We start from the raw sequence: 20273 nt of genomic DNA, 5'->3' as shown, positions 1-20273 counted from the left end.
ATATTAATCTCAAATCCTTCTTCCTTGGCACGTTGAAATGGGCTATGTTTACTATATATTGACATTGAAAACTTATAATGAGAACACACTCCAAAATCGACAAAAATTTAAAATTTTCCATGAAATGCTCGATTTATACAATATGGCTATCAAAAGATATAATAAGGAATGATAAGAATAATGAGGGTTAAGAATAAGAAAGGATAAGGACCACCATGGAGTTTTTTGGCCACAGAGCTCAGAAAAGAATAAACAGAAAGACAGTTTTCAGCTGAGCCATGAATGTAAGTGAAAAAGGTCAGTTTTAAAAATGATCCATACAAACTCGTTCAACCTAATATAGAAAACCGGAGCTTCTGCGCTTAATTTGAATTTTAGGGAATTCAAAATGAGAACGCATAAAATTCCGGTTATAAGTACATGTGGATTAAAAATATACATATATATTTATATATAAGCGCATATACTCATACTAAATGGTTTTTATGACATTTAAAAGATATTGTGCTAAAAGCTGGTTTCCAGAAATTAGATGATTGCAGCAAGACGAAATTTACATCAATGACACTGCTGCATTTCAATGGACATGGGTAAAATTAAAAAATAAAGTAGGTATATTTTTCAGTTTATACTGAATTGTAAGTGCTATGAAACTGCATTCGAAAACTACATATCTAAAAAATAATTCCATCTCTTAATAACACCAACAAGGGGCGTATGAGTAATAGTTTTAAATAAGTATATGTTTTAGCCAAAAGAAAAAAGTATTTCGCTATTGCATTTCAAGCTTTTCTTTCTGAACAACTATATGAATATTTAGTGGAAATGTAACGGATTTTAGAGTTCTCTTATCGGTATCGGAACCGAAAGCTGCTTACAGGATACTCATATCTTATTTGAGGAGGATGACGAATAAAGTAACACAAAAAATATATAGACGAGATATTATTTTACTTACTTAACGGACTAGTGTAGTAACTAAATAAATATAAATATTTTCCAGTGGCATAGACACCCCGAGAGCTTCCCCTTAAGTTGTTCCTTTTCCAGAAAGTGGATTTAGAACCGGCCAATTCTTAAACAATACTATTTCGCATACGTAGGGATACAGAGGAAGAGATACTGTTAGACGAAGATAAAGATACAAGGCGCCGGGAAGGGTGAAGAAGAGGGAGATAAAGACAGAGATGGAGGAAAAAAAGACGGACAGGGAGAAAGAGATACGCAGAGAGGGAAAATAGACAGGGAAGAGACTGGAAGAAGAAAGAGAGGGATCAGTAAAGGGGTTAAGAGAAGGTAAGAGGGGGAGTAAGAGATAAAAACCCTCTTAAAAGTCATGCAGATAGATCAAAATAAGGTCCGCTAGTAGGCGTATAAGGTTAGCATAATTGATAGATAATGCCGTGGTGTATGGGCGATACGTTAACGCTAAAAAAGCATACAAATGGGATATTTCATTCAACCCACTTACAAAATATTTTCATTCATTAAGCAGACGGGTTGTTGCTTAGTCGGATACAAAACTATATATTAATTTTAATTTTATTTCAAATGTGTTGAAATAATTTTTGAGAATATTTTGTCATGTGCTATATCTAGTGATAGAACGATACGAGTACTGAGTAGTATCGATACTCTTCCAAAATATTCTCGAGTATTTCGTACTCGATGCTTTTTCCCAAGTACTGAGTGAAATATCGATACTTTACCTCAATACTTTTCCTACTGTGAAATTTTGGTGGATGGAGTTAGCAGCTTTTACAGCATCATCGATGATATTTTGGTATTGAAAATGGTCGAAGTCAGACTAATTTTTTCTACAAATTGGCATGACGGGACGTACATGTTTTACGCCGCCTCCTAAGCTTTTCATGGCAGATATGCACTCGAAGTGTTTGCCAAATCACTTCCGAGGGGCGACCCCGCTCGAAAACTTTTTTTTTTTTAATATACATGTTTCTACATTTTTGATGTTGCTTAGTCTGGGGCTTGAACCCAGAATCTCCAGAATGGTAGGCAGAGCACGCTATAACCACACTACGACGGCCGCAAATATAAATTTTTTACATTAAGCTGAAGAAAATTAAAAAAAATTTGCAAACCCTTAAAAAGCTGTTGATAGTCTCACTTGTACAAATGTGTTAAATAAATTGAATTGAATTGAATTGAATATCACTTTGCAAAAATTCGAAAATATGGTCCTTGGTATTACATATAGATCCGATCAAAAGCAGATAAGAGCCACCCCTACTTTGAAAAAAATCGGGCTTACAATTTTAATCTTAAAAAAATTGTCAATATATATGGTACGTAACAATTCTACCAGCAGATATAGACTTATCAAAAGATTTTGATACAGTCAACCACGGCACGTTACTGCAAGATTTGCAGGGGTCCCCTCTTCCTCCTAGTCTCAAAACGTGGAAGGCAAATTATCTGTCTGGTCGGCAGACATCGGTGCAATTCAGGAACCTAGCATCTATACCCAAAACAATTAAACAAGGTGATGTTCTCTTCCCGCTTTTTTTTAACTTCTACATATCGAAGCCACCTTCGTCACCGGAAGGAATTACCATTGTTTCCTACACCGACCACTGCACGATAATGGCTACAGCTCCCGACCCACCCAAAAATAATAGGTGTGACGTTCGATCAGGGTCTACAGTTCGGCGAACATGCATCCGCAATTTTACCTAGAATCCAAAATTCTCAAATCTCTTGCCGGCAGCACTTAGTGTAACGATAATTTCATTGCCACTTATAAAACAAGCGGCCGACCAATTGCATGCTACGCGTCCACGATATGGTCGCCAAGCCTAAAGGTCACTCACTGGAAAAAAGGCCTGTCAAAACACCGCTCTCAGAACCGATACGGGCTGTCTTCTTATGTCCCCAGGGCACCACTTACATAGTAACACGAGAGTACTCCCCATTAGGAAGAGAAATGAAATGGTTAACATACAGTTTCTGTTGAATACACAGAAACCTGGACATATATTTAAAGAGTCACCGCTACCCAGGGTCTTAAAAAGTCATCTCCGCAAGCATTATGAGGAAATGCGGCACTTGAGATCTCAGCCTTAGGTAGAAGAAGAAAAAAGGTATGTAGAAGAAGAGCACCGTTCTTAAAGTTAAATACACTGAACTCGCAGAGAGGAAAGTAGTCTCCCTATGGAGACGCGCGTCACTCTATCTCAACTTCAATCTGGATACTGTAGTAGGTTAAACTCTTGTCTATCCAGAATCTACCCCGATATACATAATGTATGTCCTGTTTGTGCCCACATGATACCAATCACCAACCACAAAAAAAAAAAAAAAAAACAAATAAACGTGTCTAAGTTCGGGTGTAACCGACCATTATATACTCAGCTTGAGCTTACATTTCATTTCAGATAAGTTATTTTTCTACATAACACGTGGCACCGCCGGTTTAAAAGAAAAATGTCTCCCCATTTCCTCTTACAGTAAAATATCATTGATTCAAAACTATGTTTTGCTAAGTTATAGCTTATTATTCTAGTCTACGACCCTTTTAAACTTGTTTTCTATCTAAGTTGCCGTGGTCTTTAACCATTCCCGTCCATTTTTACTAGAAATATTTTCTGCTATAAGGAAAATATGTGTACACAATTTCATTACGATATCGTCGGTCCAATGCCAAAGTCACGAATGTGCATATTTGATGTTTTGAGAAAAACGCGTAAGACATTGTTAAAAATAGAGATTTAATTTTGTATTTTTCAACCACTATTGGAAGGTTTACTTTTGTAAACCACTAAGTAATGTTAATTGGAAAATGATTTTTGAATTTTTTTTCAAAAAAATGCACATTTGTTGTTTTGGCTTTGCAAAATTTGACATATGAGTGATTCTCCGCGAGCTTACAGTTTTGTGTCGTTTCGAAATTTGAAATATATTGAAGCATTTTCTATGAATTAAATTATGTAATTGAGCTAAAATTATGTTTAGTTTAAAGTTTCATGTTGAATTTTTTTGACTGGTCATCAGTTTTATGAAGTTATAGTTCATTATACCCTACAAATGTCACAACCGTGGCCTGTCCACAACCACATTTTTCAAAACATTTTAGGTGGTAACTTTTTTAATCTTTAATTACACGAGTAATAAACTGTCATTATATTAAATATTTCACGTGATCTGCAATATTAAATGTTGTTTTAATGATAACATTTATGTTTTCGATTTGTAATTTGATTTTGAAAAGTATCCATGAGTTTTTGAGAGAAAATTTTTATTCAAATCGTGAGGTTGGTACTGTTTTATTGCACACTGGTTTGTGGCGTGTGAATTTTGTGTGAGTGTGAATTTTGATCAGCAAGTGTTCCCGCGTATTTCCATGTTAATGCTTGCAGTCGTAAAATAACTAATACCAATTTTTAAACACTGAAGAACTGGAAGAACGGTACGTATCAAAAAATCATGTCACAATCGTGGCACTTGTATCTTTGTAGTTTTAAGTTAAGTACCGTCTATTGTACCATTTTTCTTTAAAGTTTGCTGACATAACCTTAAAAATTTACGGGAAATCTTGCGAGTCATACTAGATTTTTTTTAATGAGCAATTTATTGTTAAAATGTCACAACCGTGGCAGGTTTCAGTATCAAGAACAGAAATTAATAGCTGTAGCTCGTCCACTTTGGGAATATTTTTTAGCTATAAAAACTCATAGAAAAATGATTGAAAATATTAGAAAATCGAATATTTTTTTCCAAAATTTTGGGTTAGTAAAACTGAGAGCTCGCGGAGAATCGCCCGTATATAATATTTCGTTAAAACAAAAATGGCACATTCGTGACTTTGGCATTGTACCGACGATATGTTAATTTTTCTTCGAATTCTGGCTCCCGAAACATAGAAAATTGCTTAGTCATAAAAGGGGCGGTGCCACGTCCATTTTTTTAAATTTGAAGTTTTTCCTGTTTATTGTTATAAATCCACTTCGGAAATGAAATACCATTGATATATAGCTCTTCTTTGCAAAGATATAGCTTAGTTTATTCGTCCGCGGCCCTTTTAAAAATATTTTATATAAAAGTGGGCGTGGCCCTTAACCGATTTCGTTCATTTTTCTTCAAAGCATTCCTTATAGTAAAGGCAACCTCTCTACCGAATTTTGTTACGATAAGTTTAACGATTTTTGATTTATGATTAATAATATTTTTAAAATTCATTTTATTACAAGTGGGCGGTGCCACGCTCATTTATAAAAATTTGTTTCAAATTTTTATCAAGAGTCTCAATATAATTCCACATGTAAAATTTCAACATTCTAGGTGCATTATTTATTTATTTTATTTTCATTAGGGTTTTTGTGTTTTCCAAAATTTTATATACATATATAAAAAGTGGGCGTGGTTATCATCAAAATTCGCTCATTTTCGAACACCAATCTATTCTGAGTCCAGATAAGCTAGTGTACCAAATTTGGTGAAGATATCTCAATATTTACTCAAGTTATCGTGCTAACGGACGGACGGATGGACGGACATGTCTCAATCAATTTTTTTTTTTTTGATACTGATAATTTTGATATATGGAAGTCTATATCTATCTCGATTCCTTTATACCTGTACAACTAACCGTTATCCAATCAAAGTTAATATACTCTGTGAGCTCTGCTCCGCTGAGCATAAAAAAAAAATTGCAATGTGGAACCAACGCCTCTAACACCCCTTTCTCTGTGGTCCACACCTGTTGAAACAGAAGGTTTCCTTGGACTCCCGTTAGAGGATATTGATGCAAATTTTTCGAGAGCACTTATTGTTTGCGGCGAAAACACTGTTACAACGACAAAAAATATGGCAGTGCAAAGTATATAAGTTCTTTTTAGTTAATCTCGCCTCAAAACGTCTCGTGTCATAAAAAAAATAATATTTACCTCCGAGAGGAATTAGACCGAGCTTCTCTTCCAATTTCGGTCGTGCTACATATTTTATGGTGAATCCGAGCGGCATCTGCAAGGCAGATGAATTTTCACTGGTAAGCTTTTCATTGGAAAAGTACAGTGGGAGTGCTTGCCAAACCACTGCCGAGGGGCGACTCTGTTTAGGAAATCTTTTTTCTAAAGGAAAAAAATGTTCTTTTTTAATTCGATCAAAAATCATTCAATTTAATTTGTGACGTTTCTTTTTAAATGTATCCTTAAAATATATATAAGCGCACGCAAATGGGTATATAATGTTCGGCTTCGTCCAAACTTAAACTTCCTTAATTGTTTTCTATTAAATTCGAACTATTCTATCTCATTTTAAAAAAAGTGTCTTCACTTTTGGTAAAAATGCCGAAGTACTCACTTGGATCTAGTATACTCGATACCTTTCACTGAGTATGAGTACTAGCATCGATATTTTGATGCGATTGTTTTAAATGAGTACCGGTATCGATAATTTTTCTAAAAGTTCTATCACTAGCTATATCTCATAGCCTTTACTCAGTATAAGTGAAAATATGGAATTGTAATCCAGTAAACTAGATGTTAAAATCATTATGAATTTTTTTTTGTACGAGCAATAACATTCACCCAACAAAGCGAAAGTTACGCCTGCAGAGACCGCAGCAAAAATAGTGGCTGCCATAATTACGACCACAACCACATTGATGTTACATTACCTACTAACCAACCAACACATATACCTAATGAAACTACTAACACAAACCATTTCGTCTACGAACACCCAACCAGCTGAGCTAAATGTCATAACAATAAAAAAATAGTTCAACAAGAGCCATACTAGAAATGGTGTGCAAAGAGAAAAAACGATTCGAACAAACAAAAGCAATGTACATATGTAAATGTTCCCAACCTACCTCAAGAAATTCTTTGTTATGTTTGACTTTCAAAGCCGACTACCACTTTTATGCCTGGCTGTCTGGCCTACCAACTGCGCTGTAAAGTTTGTTTGAATTTTTTCTTAAAGGTTGTATGTATATATATATATACATATATATGTGTGTATATGATTTTGTTCCTATACTTGCAAACTATTGCTATATGAAGCGCCAGGCTACCAAAGCACTCAGGTCGCGCTGGAAATTCAGGGGGCCTAGTTCAACCAGAACCATTAGAAGGTAGGGCACATGAATGCTTTTGGTTAGAGCGGTACAATTGTAGAATAATTGGCGGTCCTATCTGACGGTTAAATTTTTGACTTCGTGGGCGCATACATAAATGTAGGTATACATATATTTATGTATACCAAAGGAAAGTTTTACAGAAAGCCGTTTAATTTGTTTCGAGTTTGGGGGTGCATGTCAATCTACATGCAAAAGTTTATATAAGTGGATCAAGTCCAACATTTTCAAAAGTACCGCCAGTCCCGCAGTCATAAATTAATTTTTGTGCTATCTTAAAGGTTATGATGCTGCTTGTGGTGCAATTGTATCTTTGGCTTCCCGGCATAACCGAAAATTGAGTTAGTGTGCGATTCGATATCGGGAAATGTTAATCGTTCCAGAAAGAATTCATTCATAATGTAATAGCCAACATTCATTCATTCATAATATCGACATTTCTCAAACAAAAAACTGTATTTTTCTTGGCACAACCGAGCTACTCAGCGTTTTCCCGGGATAAACAATTTTGTTTACATGTTTTAACTTTGGCAACTCAAATAGAGAACGATTCATGAAAGTTTTCAGCTTTTGACAAACTTTCTCCAATTTTCGGTTATATCGGGAAGCCACATATAATTTTGATAAATATAAAAAGTATGTATATAGTCATTAGAGCGTATCGCGAGGTATTAAGGACAAAAATTTGCAGATGCTCTAATTTGATTCAACTGAAATTTCAAAAATTAGGGAACAGTTGTACAATCCAAGTATGGAAACAAAATGTTATTTGGAGGTGGTTTTTCGCCTAATACATTCAAGGTCCCTGGAAACATTACATCGAAATTCCTAAGAAAAAAGTTTTCTAAACGGCGTTTTCTTTAGGCAATGGTCAGGTGAAAAGATAGAGAAAGTCAGAACAACGTCTGCCGGGTATGATCATAAGGTTCTCAGTATTTCATGTTGGTCCGTTATAAATTTTGACACGATTTACCTCTTTCTGTTCAATGTTTACATAGGTAAATGTTGGGTCTTGAGATTGTATACTGTCAATTCCGAGTTTTCTATTACAATCCACCCTCAACTACATGATATTCTAGATCTTCAATTATCTCACTGACGTCAATGGCCTGTCCCCATATTCCTTAGTTGTGAACAATGTGATACTCTGAAGATACATCCATTCCGTTTCGTTGACCGAAACGTTGCCATTTCCTCTAAGCAGCTTCGTAATTCTGCCGCAGTTAAATAATGCCCTCGGAATTAATGCCAGAAAACTAAGTAATGCCAGCGGGCCTTATTTCATGTACAACAAGTAAGAAAGTCCAAGTTCGGGTGAAACCGAACATTACATACCCAGCTGTGTACTTAAAACGCTGTTGTTGTTTACTTTGTCTGGTTAATAGTGTTTAAGGCTACGCAATAATATATATATGGTTCTATCCTGAGCTCATTTTCGTTCAATCGCTCATTTTCAGAGCAAACAGTTGTAGCTATGAAAAAAATGTTTATGCCAAATTTCGTTCGGATTGGGAGATTTTTGTTCGCTATTAAAAGTATTTTGGAAAGAGTAACAAAAAAGGGGCGGGTCACGCCCATTTTAAAAAATTTGTTTACGTTTTGTTCTTATCTCAGCCATACCACTACTGAGGTAGAATATCAGTCAAATAAAGTTAAGTTATTGCAAACTTTGTTAGCTTTAGGAAAAGTGGGCGTGGTCTTCAACCGATATGTATTATCTTCACTCAGTCTATATAATTCGGAAGAATAGTCTCTGCCAAATTTCAATGTAACATCTTTAACGCCTTTTGATTTACAGCTTATTAAACTACCAAATTTTCTTCTTCGGAATGTGAGTGGTCCACACCCGTATTACAAATTGTTTTGGAGGTTATGTTTTGCGTAATAAAACCAATCCAACTATCAAATTTCATTAGCTTATCGGTATTCGTTTTTCAATAATCTCTTTTTTTCCATTTTTCTAAATTTTCAATATCGAAAAAGCGGGCGTGGTTATAGTCCGACTTGGCTCATTTTCAATACCAATCTTTTCTGTGTCCAGATAAACCCGTATACCGAATTTGGTGAATATTTGCTCAAGTTATAGTGTTAACGGACGGACATGGCTTAGTCAATTTTTTTCGATACTGATGATTTTGATATATGGAAGTCTATATCTATCTCGATTCCTTTATACCTGTACAACCAACCGTTATCCAATCATAGTTATAATACTCTGTGTACACGTCCAGTGGTGTATAAAAAGAAAATAACGACCGTCAGGAAAGAAAATGCAGACCGCAAGCGTTATTTTCCTGCACGATGCTTCGTGTTTCAGAAAGGCGTGAATGTAGCATTATGTATGATACTGAAAAAAATCAACATTGCAGACACCTAAAGAAGCAAATATATGTAATTTATTAGGGCGATTATTGTCAAATTCGACACCATTTTGTAATATGTGCTGACTACTTCGATGTTGAAGTTTGTTGAATATTTTTGTTATCGGCTAAATCCCAGCTATCGAATTGACAACGCCAGAAAATATCATAGGCAAGCCATGGTAGGCAAATTGACAATTTTTTGTTTACACCCTTAGATAATCGATAAAATTGTTGAGGTGGGTTAGGAAACTGTTACCATATGAAACGAGTCCACACATACATAAGTTTGTACATGCATTCATACCAAGTTTATGTATATTGTGTATGTATGGTGTATATACATATGTATGTATGTGGCAAAATATTTAGATGGATTTGAAGAGAGGTAAATTAGTGGTGTATGAGAGGCAACTATTGCTGCTTTCGTTAAAAGCGGCTCTATGACGAATGTGACTAAATGTACAGCTGGTAGACATTTATATATAATAAATAAATAAATATATGTAAGGAAATATGTAGTTAAATGCATATATGCAGGCAAGTGTACATATGTATATGAAATGTGTGTGTGTAGCTATTAAAATGTGGCGGTAAATTTCAGTTTCGTAGCGGAAATTACGATTTCAAAATATAATTTTGTATGTTTTTAGATTTGTTTTGTTTTGATTTCCTCTCTTCTACACGTCGTTTTATTTACCAGAAAAAATAGTGTTGCTGGATAGTCATTGTTCGGTTGGCTTGTTGATTGTCTGGACGTTTGTTTGTCTATTTCTGGGTTAGCTTGATGTTAGGCATGGTGAACATCGGTTGATGGTTGGCAAATGCAGCGATTTCGTCATATTTTCCGGCTTAGCTGGAAAATCTTTCAATGACCTATGTATTTCTCATTCATGCTTAACTCGTAGTGCTAATGTACATAGCTGTAACAGAATAACTTTTCGTTTACGAAAGAGTTTCGAAATGCTAGTAGCTTAAGGTTGATGTAGGCACTAATTAAAAGTTTTAGTGAAAAAATTAAAAAAAAAAAATGAAAACTTATTGCAATTTGTACAAGTAAGGGAAGCCGTAGTTTGCTGGATGGAGGAGGTATCAGTTTATTGCAGTTCATATACATAGGCAATAGAATTCGCCAGCCAAAACAGCACTTTAAAATTTCTAATAATTTATTATAAATTTGACAACGAAATTTTTAATAGCTACTACTGTTCTTTTTAGGTTAACATAAAAATGTGTGTAAATATTTTAAACTTTTCACTTACAATATCGTTTCATCAAATTCTTCTTGTATGCTGATCGTTGTTCTGCTTTAAGCTGTGCATGTTCACTCTCAGTCACACCAGAACCCGAGTCCTCCGAATCTGTTTCCGAGTATGTACGATTACGAAGCGTTGCTGCACTAACTGATAAATCTAAAGGACTATCAGTATCCTCTTCGTCATCCTCTTCGCTGTTGCAATTTTCCATGGAATTAATAACATTCTCTCCAAGAACAATATTATCATCCTCACAATTCTCATGCATAATACGAACATGACAGTTATCATCTTGAATTTCTTTTCTTCTTTCAGGAGTATTGCATCTACGTCTCGCCTTTAGCTCTGCATCATTTTCACTTTTACTGGTAATCACCGTACGACGAACCTGTTGGCTTATTTCGGCATACTTTTCACGCTCCTCTTCAATAGAGTTATTTACGTTGTTATTCTGCTGATAACGTATTGAGGACTGATGGTCATGAGTGTTCCCAGAATATTTATGTTGCCTTAAATGATTATATAGTACCGTAAACTTTTCGCGACAGTTGAATATTCTCTCGGTTTCGGCACTAGGGGTGCTTACAGTTAGTGACGGTGAGTTCTGCGGACTGGATGTAGTCGAAATGTTCCTATTACTGTTGTTGCTATAATTAGGGGCAGGTGATATTTTTTCTGTATGCGAAATATCCGTAGTTTGCGTTGTAGACTTCTGTGTATCTATGGCACAACTTAAAATTTTGTCCTCGTTGTTATTATTGTTGTCGTTTGACGAACCCCAAATTTTATCATTGCACTCAAATGTTCTATGCTCGTTATGTTTCTGCTTATTGCAACAATTTAAAGACTTATCATCATTCAAACTGCCTGTCGTATTGACACTTGCATTGATGATGGTGGGCGATGCTAGTGGAGAAACGCTTTGCTGTGACAAAGCGACTGGTGAGGGTGAGCGTGCAGGTGAGGATAGTGCATTCGACGCTAATGATGCTGAAGAGGTTACTGAGGACACCGACGATGATACATTGTGCGTGGACGGTGGTGAGCAGGGTATGGGCGATGTGGAAACAGCTGAAGACAACGCCGACTGACTGACTAGCGTATGCGCTGCATTTGCTGCCACCAGGTGTTGCACCATAATCATAATGAAACAGTTGTTCAAAAGCGTCGAACTATCTACGACTTGAAAAAATTCGATGTTAATTTCTTCCTGGATTGAGCAGTTGTGCGTGTGATTTATAACATATGTAAATGGTAAGCAAGTAGTACTTATTTTATTTATGCCATTGATAACTGTTAATCCAGGAATCTCAAGCACTTTGTTAAACGATATCCTTTCGCACAATTTTCCTTAAACTTTAAGTTTTCTTATTTGGCTAACATTTTCAGCACCAATCTGATGTTGCGTATGACGTTGTCTTTCATCGCTCTTTTTGTCAATTTGCACTAAATATTCCATTTATTCTTGATGGAAGAAAGTGTTTTTTATTATTCACTTATTTAATATTTTTATATATTTTTTTCGTTTTTAGTACAAAAATTAAAGGATAATAATCTGTATATTTTTTTTATTTGATTGCAACCATAATTTCTTGTAACTTTTGCTGTTGTTGTTTTTTTTAAACATTTATACCTGAGCGTTGTCGATATTTATAATTTTTGAGGTATTTTGTTTATTTTGTACATTAGGATAGGACGTTTGACTCTAATATTTTAAAATTGTTTGGTTAAGAAAATTGATTGCAACGCCAAGTTAATATTAATTTAGCAGTTAAAATATTCATTAACGTTAGTTTTTAACAGAAATTCTTTACACACATTGTTACAAAATTTTGAGTTCAATTAAGAATTGTTTTTTTTTTTCTTTTTAGAGATTTCTTGTTGCTGCTCTTCTTTATTTCACTGTATAGCAGCAAAGACTACATAGATGAATGTTCAGCTGGTGTTGTCAATTCGACCTGGAATGCAACAACCGCTTGAACCACGAACGCACGTACATATACATATAATACTCACTCACGGATATACAGAATTCAAATTATCACATATGTACTGAGTATTCAATTACATATTATTCTATATCTTTGATTGGAGTAGCGGCACATCCGTTCGTTCATCTAATTCACATTCAATAAATAGCCATGTTTCATTAAGCTTAAATTAATTTAATTTTCATTCACATTTATAATTTCTTATACGTTTATGTTACTTGTATACAGTAATAATACATTCAATTCAGTTGAAACGCTGGCAAGTGAGTTAATTGGTTGAGGTATTATGCGCGTATTGCAATTTTTTCTATTATTATTGTTATGTCGAACGCACAACGTCGGTTATCTGTTACGGTATCAGCGAAACTGAAATTGTAGTTTAAACTCTAAGTCGATTACAGTCGAAGTAAGAAAACGCTGTAACTTGCGAGCAGCAAACAAGCGACTGCCAGAATTTATCGACGAAGACAACGAAAGCACCAACAGAAAAATACTAGCAAAGCCAACGACAGCAGAGCTAAGGAAGCTCTCAGTTGCGCATCTATGAATATTTATGTGTATATAAAATTGCACACACATATACCATTGCAAATCATACAAAAATTCAATTTAACAACAACACATATATATGTTGGGGATGATGACGACAACGCCAACTAAGCTGTCAAATGCCAACGACGAAGTATTGCTGATTTGGACGAATATACATACATAAAAATGTATACAATATGTTTAATTCTATACAAATAAACAGACCCACTTACATAAAGTATACACATTTGAATTTGCAACTCACACCGAACATACTTGTACATATCTAAACGAGTAGTTAGTCTAGACTCTAGTATGTAATAATATTCGCAACAAACAACTTCTTGTCTCATTTGCAAATATGCACTTGTACATAGACAATAATTTTTAAATATGTATGTAAATGAAAAGCAAAATAGTTGGTGAGCAAATCGGGAGAGCAATTTAAAATCCACCGACTGCCAATTCAACTTAAACCCCACTCAGAAGGCGCGAACATTTCCCATTAAACAGCGCAATGAGAAGAGAAAAATTTCCAAGTTATATATAAAAGTCCATACGTATAGGGCATGAGTCTGTTGCAGTGCACGGACTTTATCACTTTGTTGGTAGTTCTACAAACTTTTTAGTTTAATTTTATTTGCTGCAAGCAAAAGTTAAAAATTTACCAAATGAAATAATCGTAAACATTTTAAACGCTGAAACGCAATCCTGCAATAAAAAATTATCACTTGATAAAAAGGTAACTAAGAGTTTATTATTTTACGGGATTCTGGAAAGTAAATTACATCTAATTAACTTTAAAATATTTGAAAAATCATGCAACGTTACCACGTGAAATTGAGAAATTCGATATGAAATATTTGTAGGTAATAAAATAAAAATTGTAAAATATGAGGTTTTTTTGCTCACTCACGACGTATTTGACATAATTTTTGGGGCTGTTTCGCAGTTTGGAAAAAACTGCAAAGTTGATCGGGGCTATGTTTCTATTTTACAGTTTCATACATATGTGCGTAAAACAGTTGGTAATGTAAAGAATACATAACACCAAAGTAGTTACATAGCTTACTTTCTTGCTAGGAATCTTCGAACTTATTTAGACTTTCCCAGATTTAGGCAATCTCTTGCGAAAAATTCGTCTGCAGCATAACAACTTGTACAGGAAAAACCTTCGTATCAGATGGTTAAATAATTACCATTAATTTTGCATCGTATCGTTTTTTGCACATTCGATGATTCAGGTTAATTTTTATTTCTTGAAAAAGATATTTGTTAAATCTTCTGTAGAACTTATACTTTATATCAAAAGCCCGTGCACTGGTCTATTAATTTATTCTCATTTACTCGTACATGTACGCGTGTGTGGAGCCGAGAGCGCAATAAAAGTAAGAGTGATTGTGGGCAGTTTACTGTTTGATTGACGAACATGAGTAAATGAAAGAAAAAATTACAGTAGTCTGCACTACAATTAAAATTGTATATATAATCGACGCTGATTATCTTTCCGCCAAAAAATACTATTTAACGATGGGCCAGTATATTTTGTTGTTATAGGCCTTAATATAATCGTGCCGTTCGTTTTATCTTTGCGTGGCCGAATCGTGACATAGGATCACAGATCGAAAAATATTTTCAGAAAAAAAAATTCATGTTGTGGATCTAGTGAGTACGAGGTTTTCTAGTTTACATATTTTGTTAATCCGATACACAATTTCGTAGCTATTGTTATTTAAAAAAATGCCATTCCATCACGAATTAGTGTGACACGATTCGGCCACAGTTTTCGGTTTTGTGGTGAATGAAGACGATAAAACATACATGCTATTATTGAAAAGGGAAGAAGCAAATTTGCACCCTGGCAGTCATTTCTGCGTATAAAAATATAAAAATAAATGCAAGGCGCGATAACCTCCGGAGATATTTTAGGCCAAGCTTCTATTCCAATTTGCGTTGTGTTCCTTTTTTGTAATTTTACTACAAAAACTATGCGTTTGACACCGACTCCCAACGGCATCTGCAAGGCAGATAAATCAACAAGATTAACAATCCTGAACCCAATCATACTAAAATATATTTACTGAGCAATGAATTGCCCTTATGAATAGTTTCTGAAAGGGAATTGTTTGTACATGGCGTATACGTAATATTACTTAGTTGGATTTCGATGGTATTTTGTTAATGTTATTATTGAATTATTTTAATAATTACATACATATTACCATTTAACTTATTGAAAAAATTAATTTAGTGGTACAAACACTTCGAAAATTCATATCTTTATATAGAATCCCGAACAATAGCGAATATTTGTGGTCTTTAGTTTTGTGAACACAAAACATCGAATACAAGCGTTCAAAATTAAATTGATATTAAATAAAATCAGTAATATTTTAAAGCCGCCCAGATTTGGAGCAAGCTTCCCGCAATTTAGAATACGTATCAGTAGAATATGAAATTTCGTGTTCGAATATCTGACAAAAATTACCAAAATTGAAACAAAATGTTTCATAGATAAATGATGCCGTAAATGCCGTAAGACTGCGTAGTGTTACCCCACCGTTCTCTGTTGTCAGCTGATATGAAGAGAGCATGGAGAAACCAGTTTCTTTTGAGCAAAAGAAGAAAAAAGTTATAACCTAAAAAATATATATATTCTTTTATATGAGAGCCGATCTCTCACACACCTATGAACATAAAAATATGTAATAGGTATGTGCGAGGAAATCGTTAAGCAAAGTTAAAAAGAGCGCGACGGCAGTACATCCGCTAAACATTCAAACACAAGTGCAACATTTTTGTGTGTGGATGGCACTCTTGCTGCTCTTCGTTACTAAGTAGTAATGTTTATTGTTGTTGAGTTCCAGACGACAAATTCATCTGAATGCATGCCATGTCTGCCACCGTTTGCTGTTGACGAAGTTTACCGCGGAGGCCCCACATACAAAAACAACAATAGTACCATAAAATAGCAAACATATATACAATACAACAAAAATAATAAATTAAAACAAAAAACATCGACAACGAAAACGAAATCGCAAACCGGCAGTGGCTCTTCAGCGACCCAGACCCACTGCGCTGAAGCGACTTTTGCAAATTGGGTTGTGTATATTCATACGAAGGTGCAGTCAAACATACAAATATAGTTACGTATTAATGCACGTACGTTCGTAGGTACAAACATTTTCCACTCGAATAATTGTATGTACTTTTGTAAAGTATAAAATACATGATCATTTGATTTTTACATATATTTGTCTATGCGATTGTGAATTTTTGTGTTTGTTGTTATTGCTACTTTATCCGATTACATTCTAGACGGGTATTTGATGTGTGAGCAACTTAAGAGGGGATACGGCAGATGTTAGCGCCTACTTTCAGGGCAAGGATTACCAACACTTGCGGTATGCGGTGTTAATTTGAGTAGGGACGGAGTCTTCAGTTGCACTTCAAGAAACATGCAGAAAGTTTGGAGGTAATCAACAATACCTACATAGTTTATAGTAAACGCTTGCATGTTATGTTTGTACTAGGTGCTAGGAAGATATAACAGTGAGAAAGCCAAAAGTGATAAGCTCTTATACTTGACATAGGTTTGAGGTAGGGAAACTTCATAAAAACGGTGATATTCCAAAACAAATTTAGCGTTGTTTACACATTAGGTTTTCGCTACCTTTGATCTTCAACTCTTATGATGGAATATTTAAATCATTGTGATTATGATACATTCATATCACTTACGCGCATATAATTTGGAAAATTCAGAGTACTCCACTCATACTACAACGTTCGGTGGCATCATAAAATGACCTATCCTAATAGAAAGGTCCTAACATAGAACTTTTGTTAAAAAGAACGTATCAGAGACATTCTGTTAATAAGACCATATCTAAACGAAGTCGCTAATAAACTCGAGGAGGCTGGCTAAAAAGGTTGTAATTGAAATACAAATTTGTTTGGCAAAGAAATTCATTTTAATTTCTTTTCAATATTTGTTACGGATTGAAGTGCTAAACTATACTTTAGAAAACACACGAATCTAAATTCTGGCTTACCAATTCATGACTTTTGCGAATAGGAAATGCATTAAGTTAAATTCGAAGCTTTTTTGACACAAAAATAGTTTTTTAAGTTATAACATTTTCAACTGGTCTCCTGAGATACGACTTTATTAGCGACTTCTTTCAGATACGGCTTTATAAACAGTGTCTGAGAAATGTTCTTGTTAACAAAAGTTTTAAGTCACCACCTTTATTATCAATATAAGGATAGGCCGATATACATTAAGAAGGTTGAAAAATTGGAAAAGTACTTGGTGTAATATTGTTAGCTTTAATTTCGCTTCGGGCTTTGTTGTATTTTTAGCTATAGTTTCGAATTTATTTTTATATCCACTTTGCAGCTATGAAACATTTTATATGAAACTTCGAAGCTTTTTTCGAAACTAACACGAAATTTTTGATCCACTTTCGTTGCTATTTTAAGGGTTTAACCCCTCTTTAACATGATTTCAGTATTTTTATTAAACATAAAAAATTCCGGGCATTCAATGGCTGCGGGGTTATAGACGTCTGCAATAACACCATTATTATTGCAGGTAGATACTTGAACTGGCACTGTGGCACATGAAAAGCTAGCTCATGCAGAAGTGAAGTTCAGAAACATGTCCTAGGAACCATCGCTTTAAGCAATTTTGTAATTTTTCTCTTAAATCATTGACAGTAAAAATTTTATGAAACAATGAGTTTTGTTAAGTTTAATTTTTATTCCCTATCCCTATTGCTGGCTACATTTATTTAAGAAGGTGTAGATCATTAGTGTGTTTTTTCATTTTGTCAAAGTCTGGCCGACGAAGCCTTAGCAATATTTGGTAGCGGGTGAATAAGACCTATTTGCTCAACAGTGCTATTCACCTCATTTTCAAACCAGCTAGGCGAAGAGAATACACAAAATTAGTAAGAATTGTAACATTGAATATTACAATCAAAAAACGCTAGCTAAATCTTCGTATCTACATACAAGTGTGTGGTGTTCCCGTTTCCTCCTTTATCCTATCTTTGTAAAAACATAATGATGCATATTTGAGGGGACCAACATTGCTAACGTACGTATGGACGTGTAAGTGAACTAACGACGACGCCACGCAGTTGGCGCTATTGCATCCAATGGGGTGGCGAAGTACGACTACTGCGACACAGGCAGCGCAGCAAAAATTTTCACTTTCCGTTTGCGAATAGAGATTAGTTCGACTTTTCAACACGAACAATTTGTTATGCATTGCCCTCTTGTTTCACACTATAAACTTCCATCGTACATCGAAGGTGAACGGACGTATGTACGTAAGTACAAAAATACCTTCAAAAGAAAGTGCATTTGTTATTTGTTATATGTAAATATCTGAAATAAGCAACAATTTTTAAACTACTCTGGGTGAGCTGTATTAATGTTAGCTAACTCAAGGTTTCATCCACTCTCTTATGACAACGTTATGGAAAATACTGAGGTCCTTATTATGAACATCTTTCGGACTCCGAAATTCGATGGCTATCGAACATCTAGACTTACGCTGTCGAACTCATGTTCAAACGATTGGTCGTTTTCTACTTCTGTTCCATTGGGCTTTCCTCTTCATTTGACGAATCGTCAAACCTTCGTAGTCGCACTTTTATTTACATTTTTTCGCTCAATAATAATTTTGCATTTGTCTTATTTTATTTCATTTGACATCTGATGGAAATGTACTATTATGAACGTCTAAATTAATGTCATGATACTGAATAAAAATTCATTCGATCAACTCTTTCGAAGGTCGAATTTGTCTCATTTGTCTGGCCTGGTTTTCCATTTAATGTTATCTTTGCCTTAGGAGATGATAAAAATTTTATATGCAGGATTATGGGCTGTATGAAAAATCATATTAAAGAGGAAAATATATGAATATATATACATATGTCAGTCATTGTAATGGCTTTATCTTTTATTACAAAAATAACATTTTAACAGTTATTTTCCGAATTTTTTATATTGCTCGTCAAATAACGGTTATTTTTCTCATTTTTCTTTTTTGATTAGATTTAAATCCGAGATATTTTAATATGAATAATTTTTATTATCTGAGCAAAAAGTTGCAATATAACTGCTATTTTCTGAGTTGTTACAAAGCTAAAAGAAATAACTAAGTAAAATAAAAAACTCGACAAATAACCTCTATTTTTCGAACGAAATCCAAAAGCTTGAAAATCACTGTATTTAGAAAACAACATATTGACCGCTAAGTGGCATGCACCCAATCTCGGCAGCCAGTTCGAAACACCCTATATCAGAATATTTTGTAAAACGCTATTTCACAAAATTTCTACACCTCGCAGTCGATATCGAATCATTTCGGTTAGAGAGGCACTCTTCAATACAAGGCTGTATGGCAGTGTAAAACATGGAAGGCTTACGTAAAGCCATAAATATACACCGTGCTCTGATTCGACTTGTTTCCTTTTTACGTATTGTGGCGTAACTATCTAGAGGATTTTACCAAAACGCCCTGGACATTTCTTCCTCGCGACAACTAAGAAAGAAATATACATTTTGAAAACATAGCGGAACGCTGGTAGGCACATACATATGTCATGTTAAGTAGGGTATATTAACAATACTCATACATATGTATGCAGGTATTAACAATTTTGTTGAACTGAGAGATTTTGCACATGTTTTGGCCAAAACTAAAATTGAGTTGGTTTGCAAGCTTTCTATTCACTGGTGCAAGGAAAAGTCGGACAATACATACATAAGTACTCATATACTTGTATTTATATATGTACATATATGTGCATATTTTTGTGTGTGTATGCAAACACTTTATGGCCAAGGGAAGGAAGTCGCTTGACTAGTTCCACTTCCTTTGCCGTCGTGTTGAAAAACGAAAAGAATCATAAAAAATGAGATTTAACGAAAGTTAAGTGAAAAGTTCTATAAACAGTAGGGGGTAACAGGGTGGCAGACGAACGGAAAAGCAATCGACCGATGAATGTGACCATCA

At 34.7% G+C, this 20273-nt stretch overlaps 1 protein-coding gene across 18 annotated transcripts in view; it reads right to left on the bottom strand.

Annotated features, from left to right (window-relative positions):
* Nucleotides 1-20273, bottom strand: part of Eip74EF (Ecdysone-induced protein E74) — a 399127-nt gene that overhangs the window by 65798 nt on the left and 313056 nt on the right. For 2 of the 18 annotated variants that reach the window (XM_067791368.1, XM_067791369.1), the window contains exon 1: nucleotides 10719-12167. The exons of the other annotated variants lie outside the window; for them this stretch is intronic. In XM_067791368.1, coding sequence (XP_067647469.1) covers nucleotides 10719-11856 — 1138 coding nt within the window. In that variant the 5' untranslated portion in view covers nucleotides 11857-12167. Of the gene's footprint in view, nucleotides 1-10718; nucleotides 12168-20273 lie in introns of those variants that run through there. 18 annotated transcript variants of the gene reach the window in all.

The sequence above is a fragment of the Eurosta solidaginis genome, chromosome 5 (assembly GCF_040869045.1).
Source record: "Eurosta solidaginis isolate ZX-2024a chromosome 5, ASM4086904v1, whole genome shotgun sequence".
NCBI lineage: Eukaryota > Metazoa > Arthropoda > Insecta > Diptera > Tephritidae > Eurosta > Eurosta solidaginis.
The sequence above is the reverse complement of the archived record's forward strand: the minus strand, read 5'-3'. Positions and strand labels throughout refer to the sequence as shown.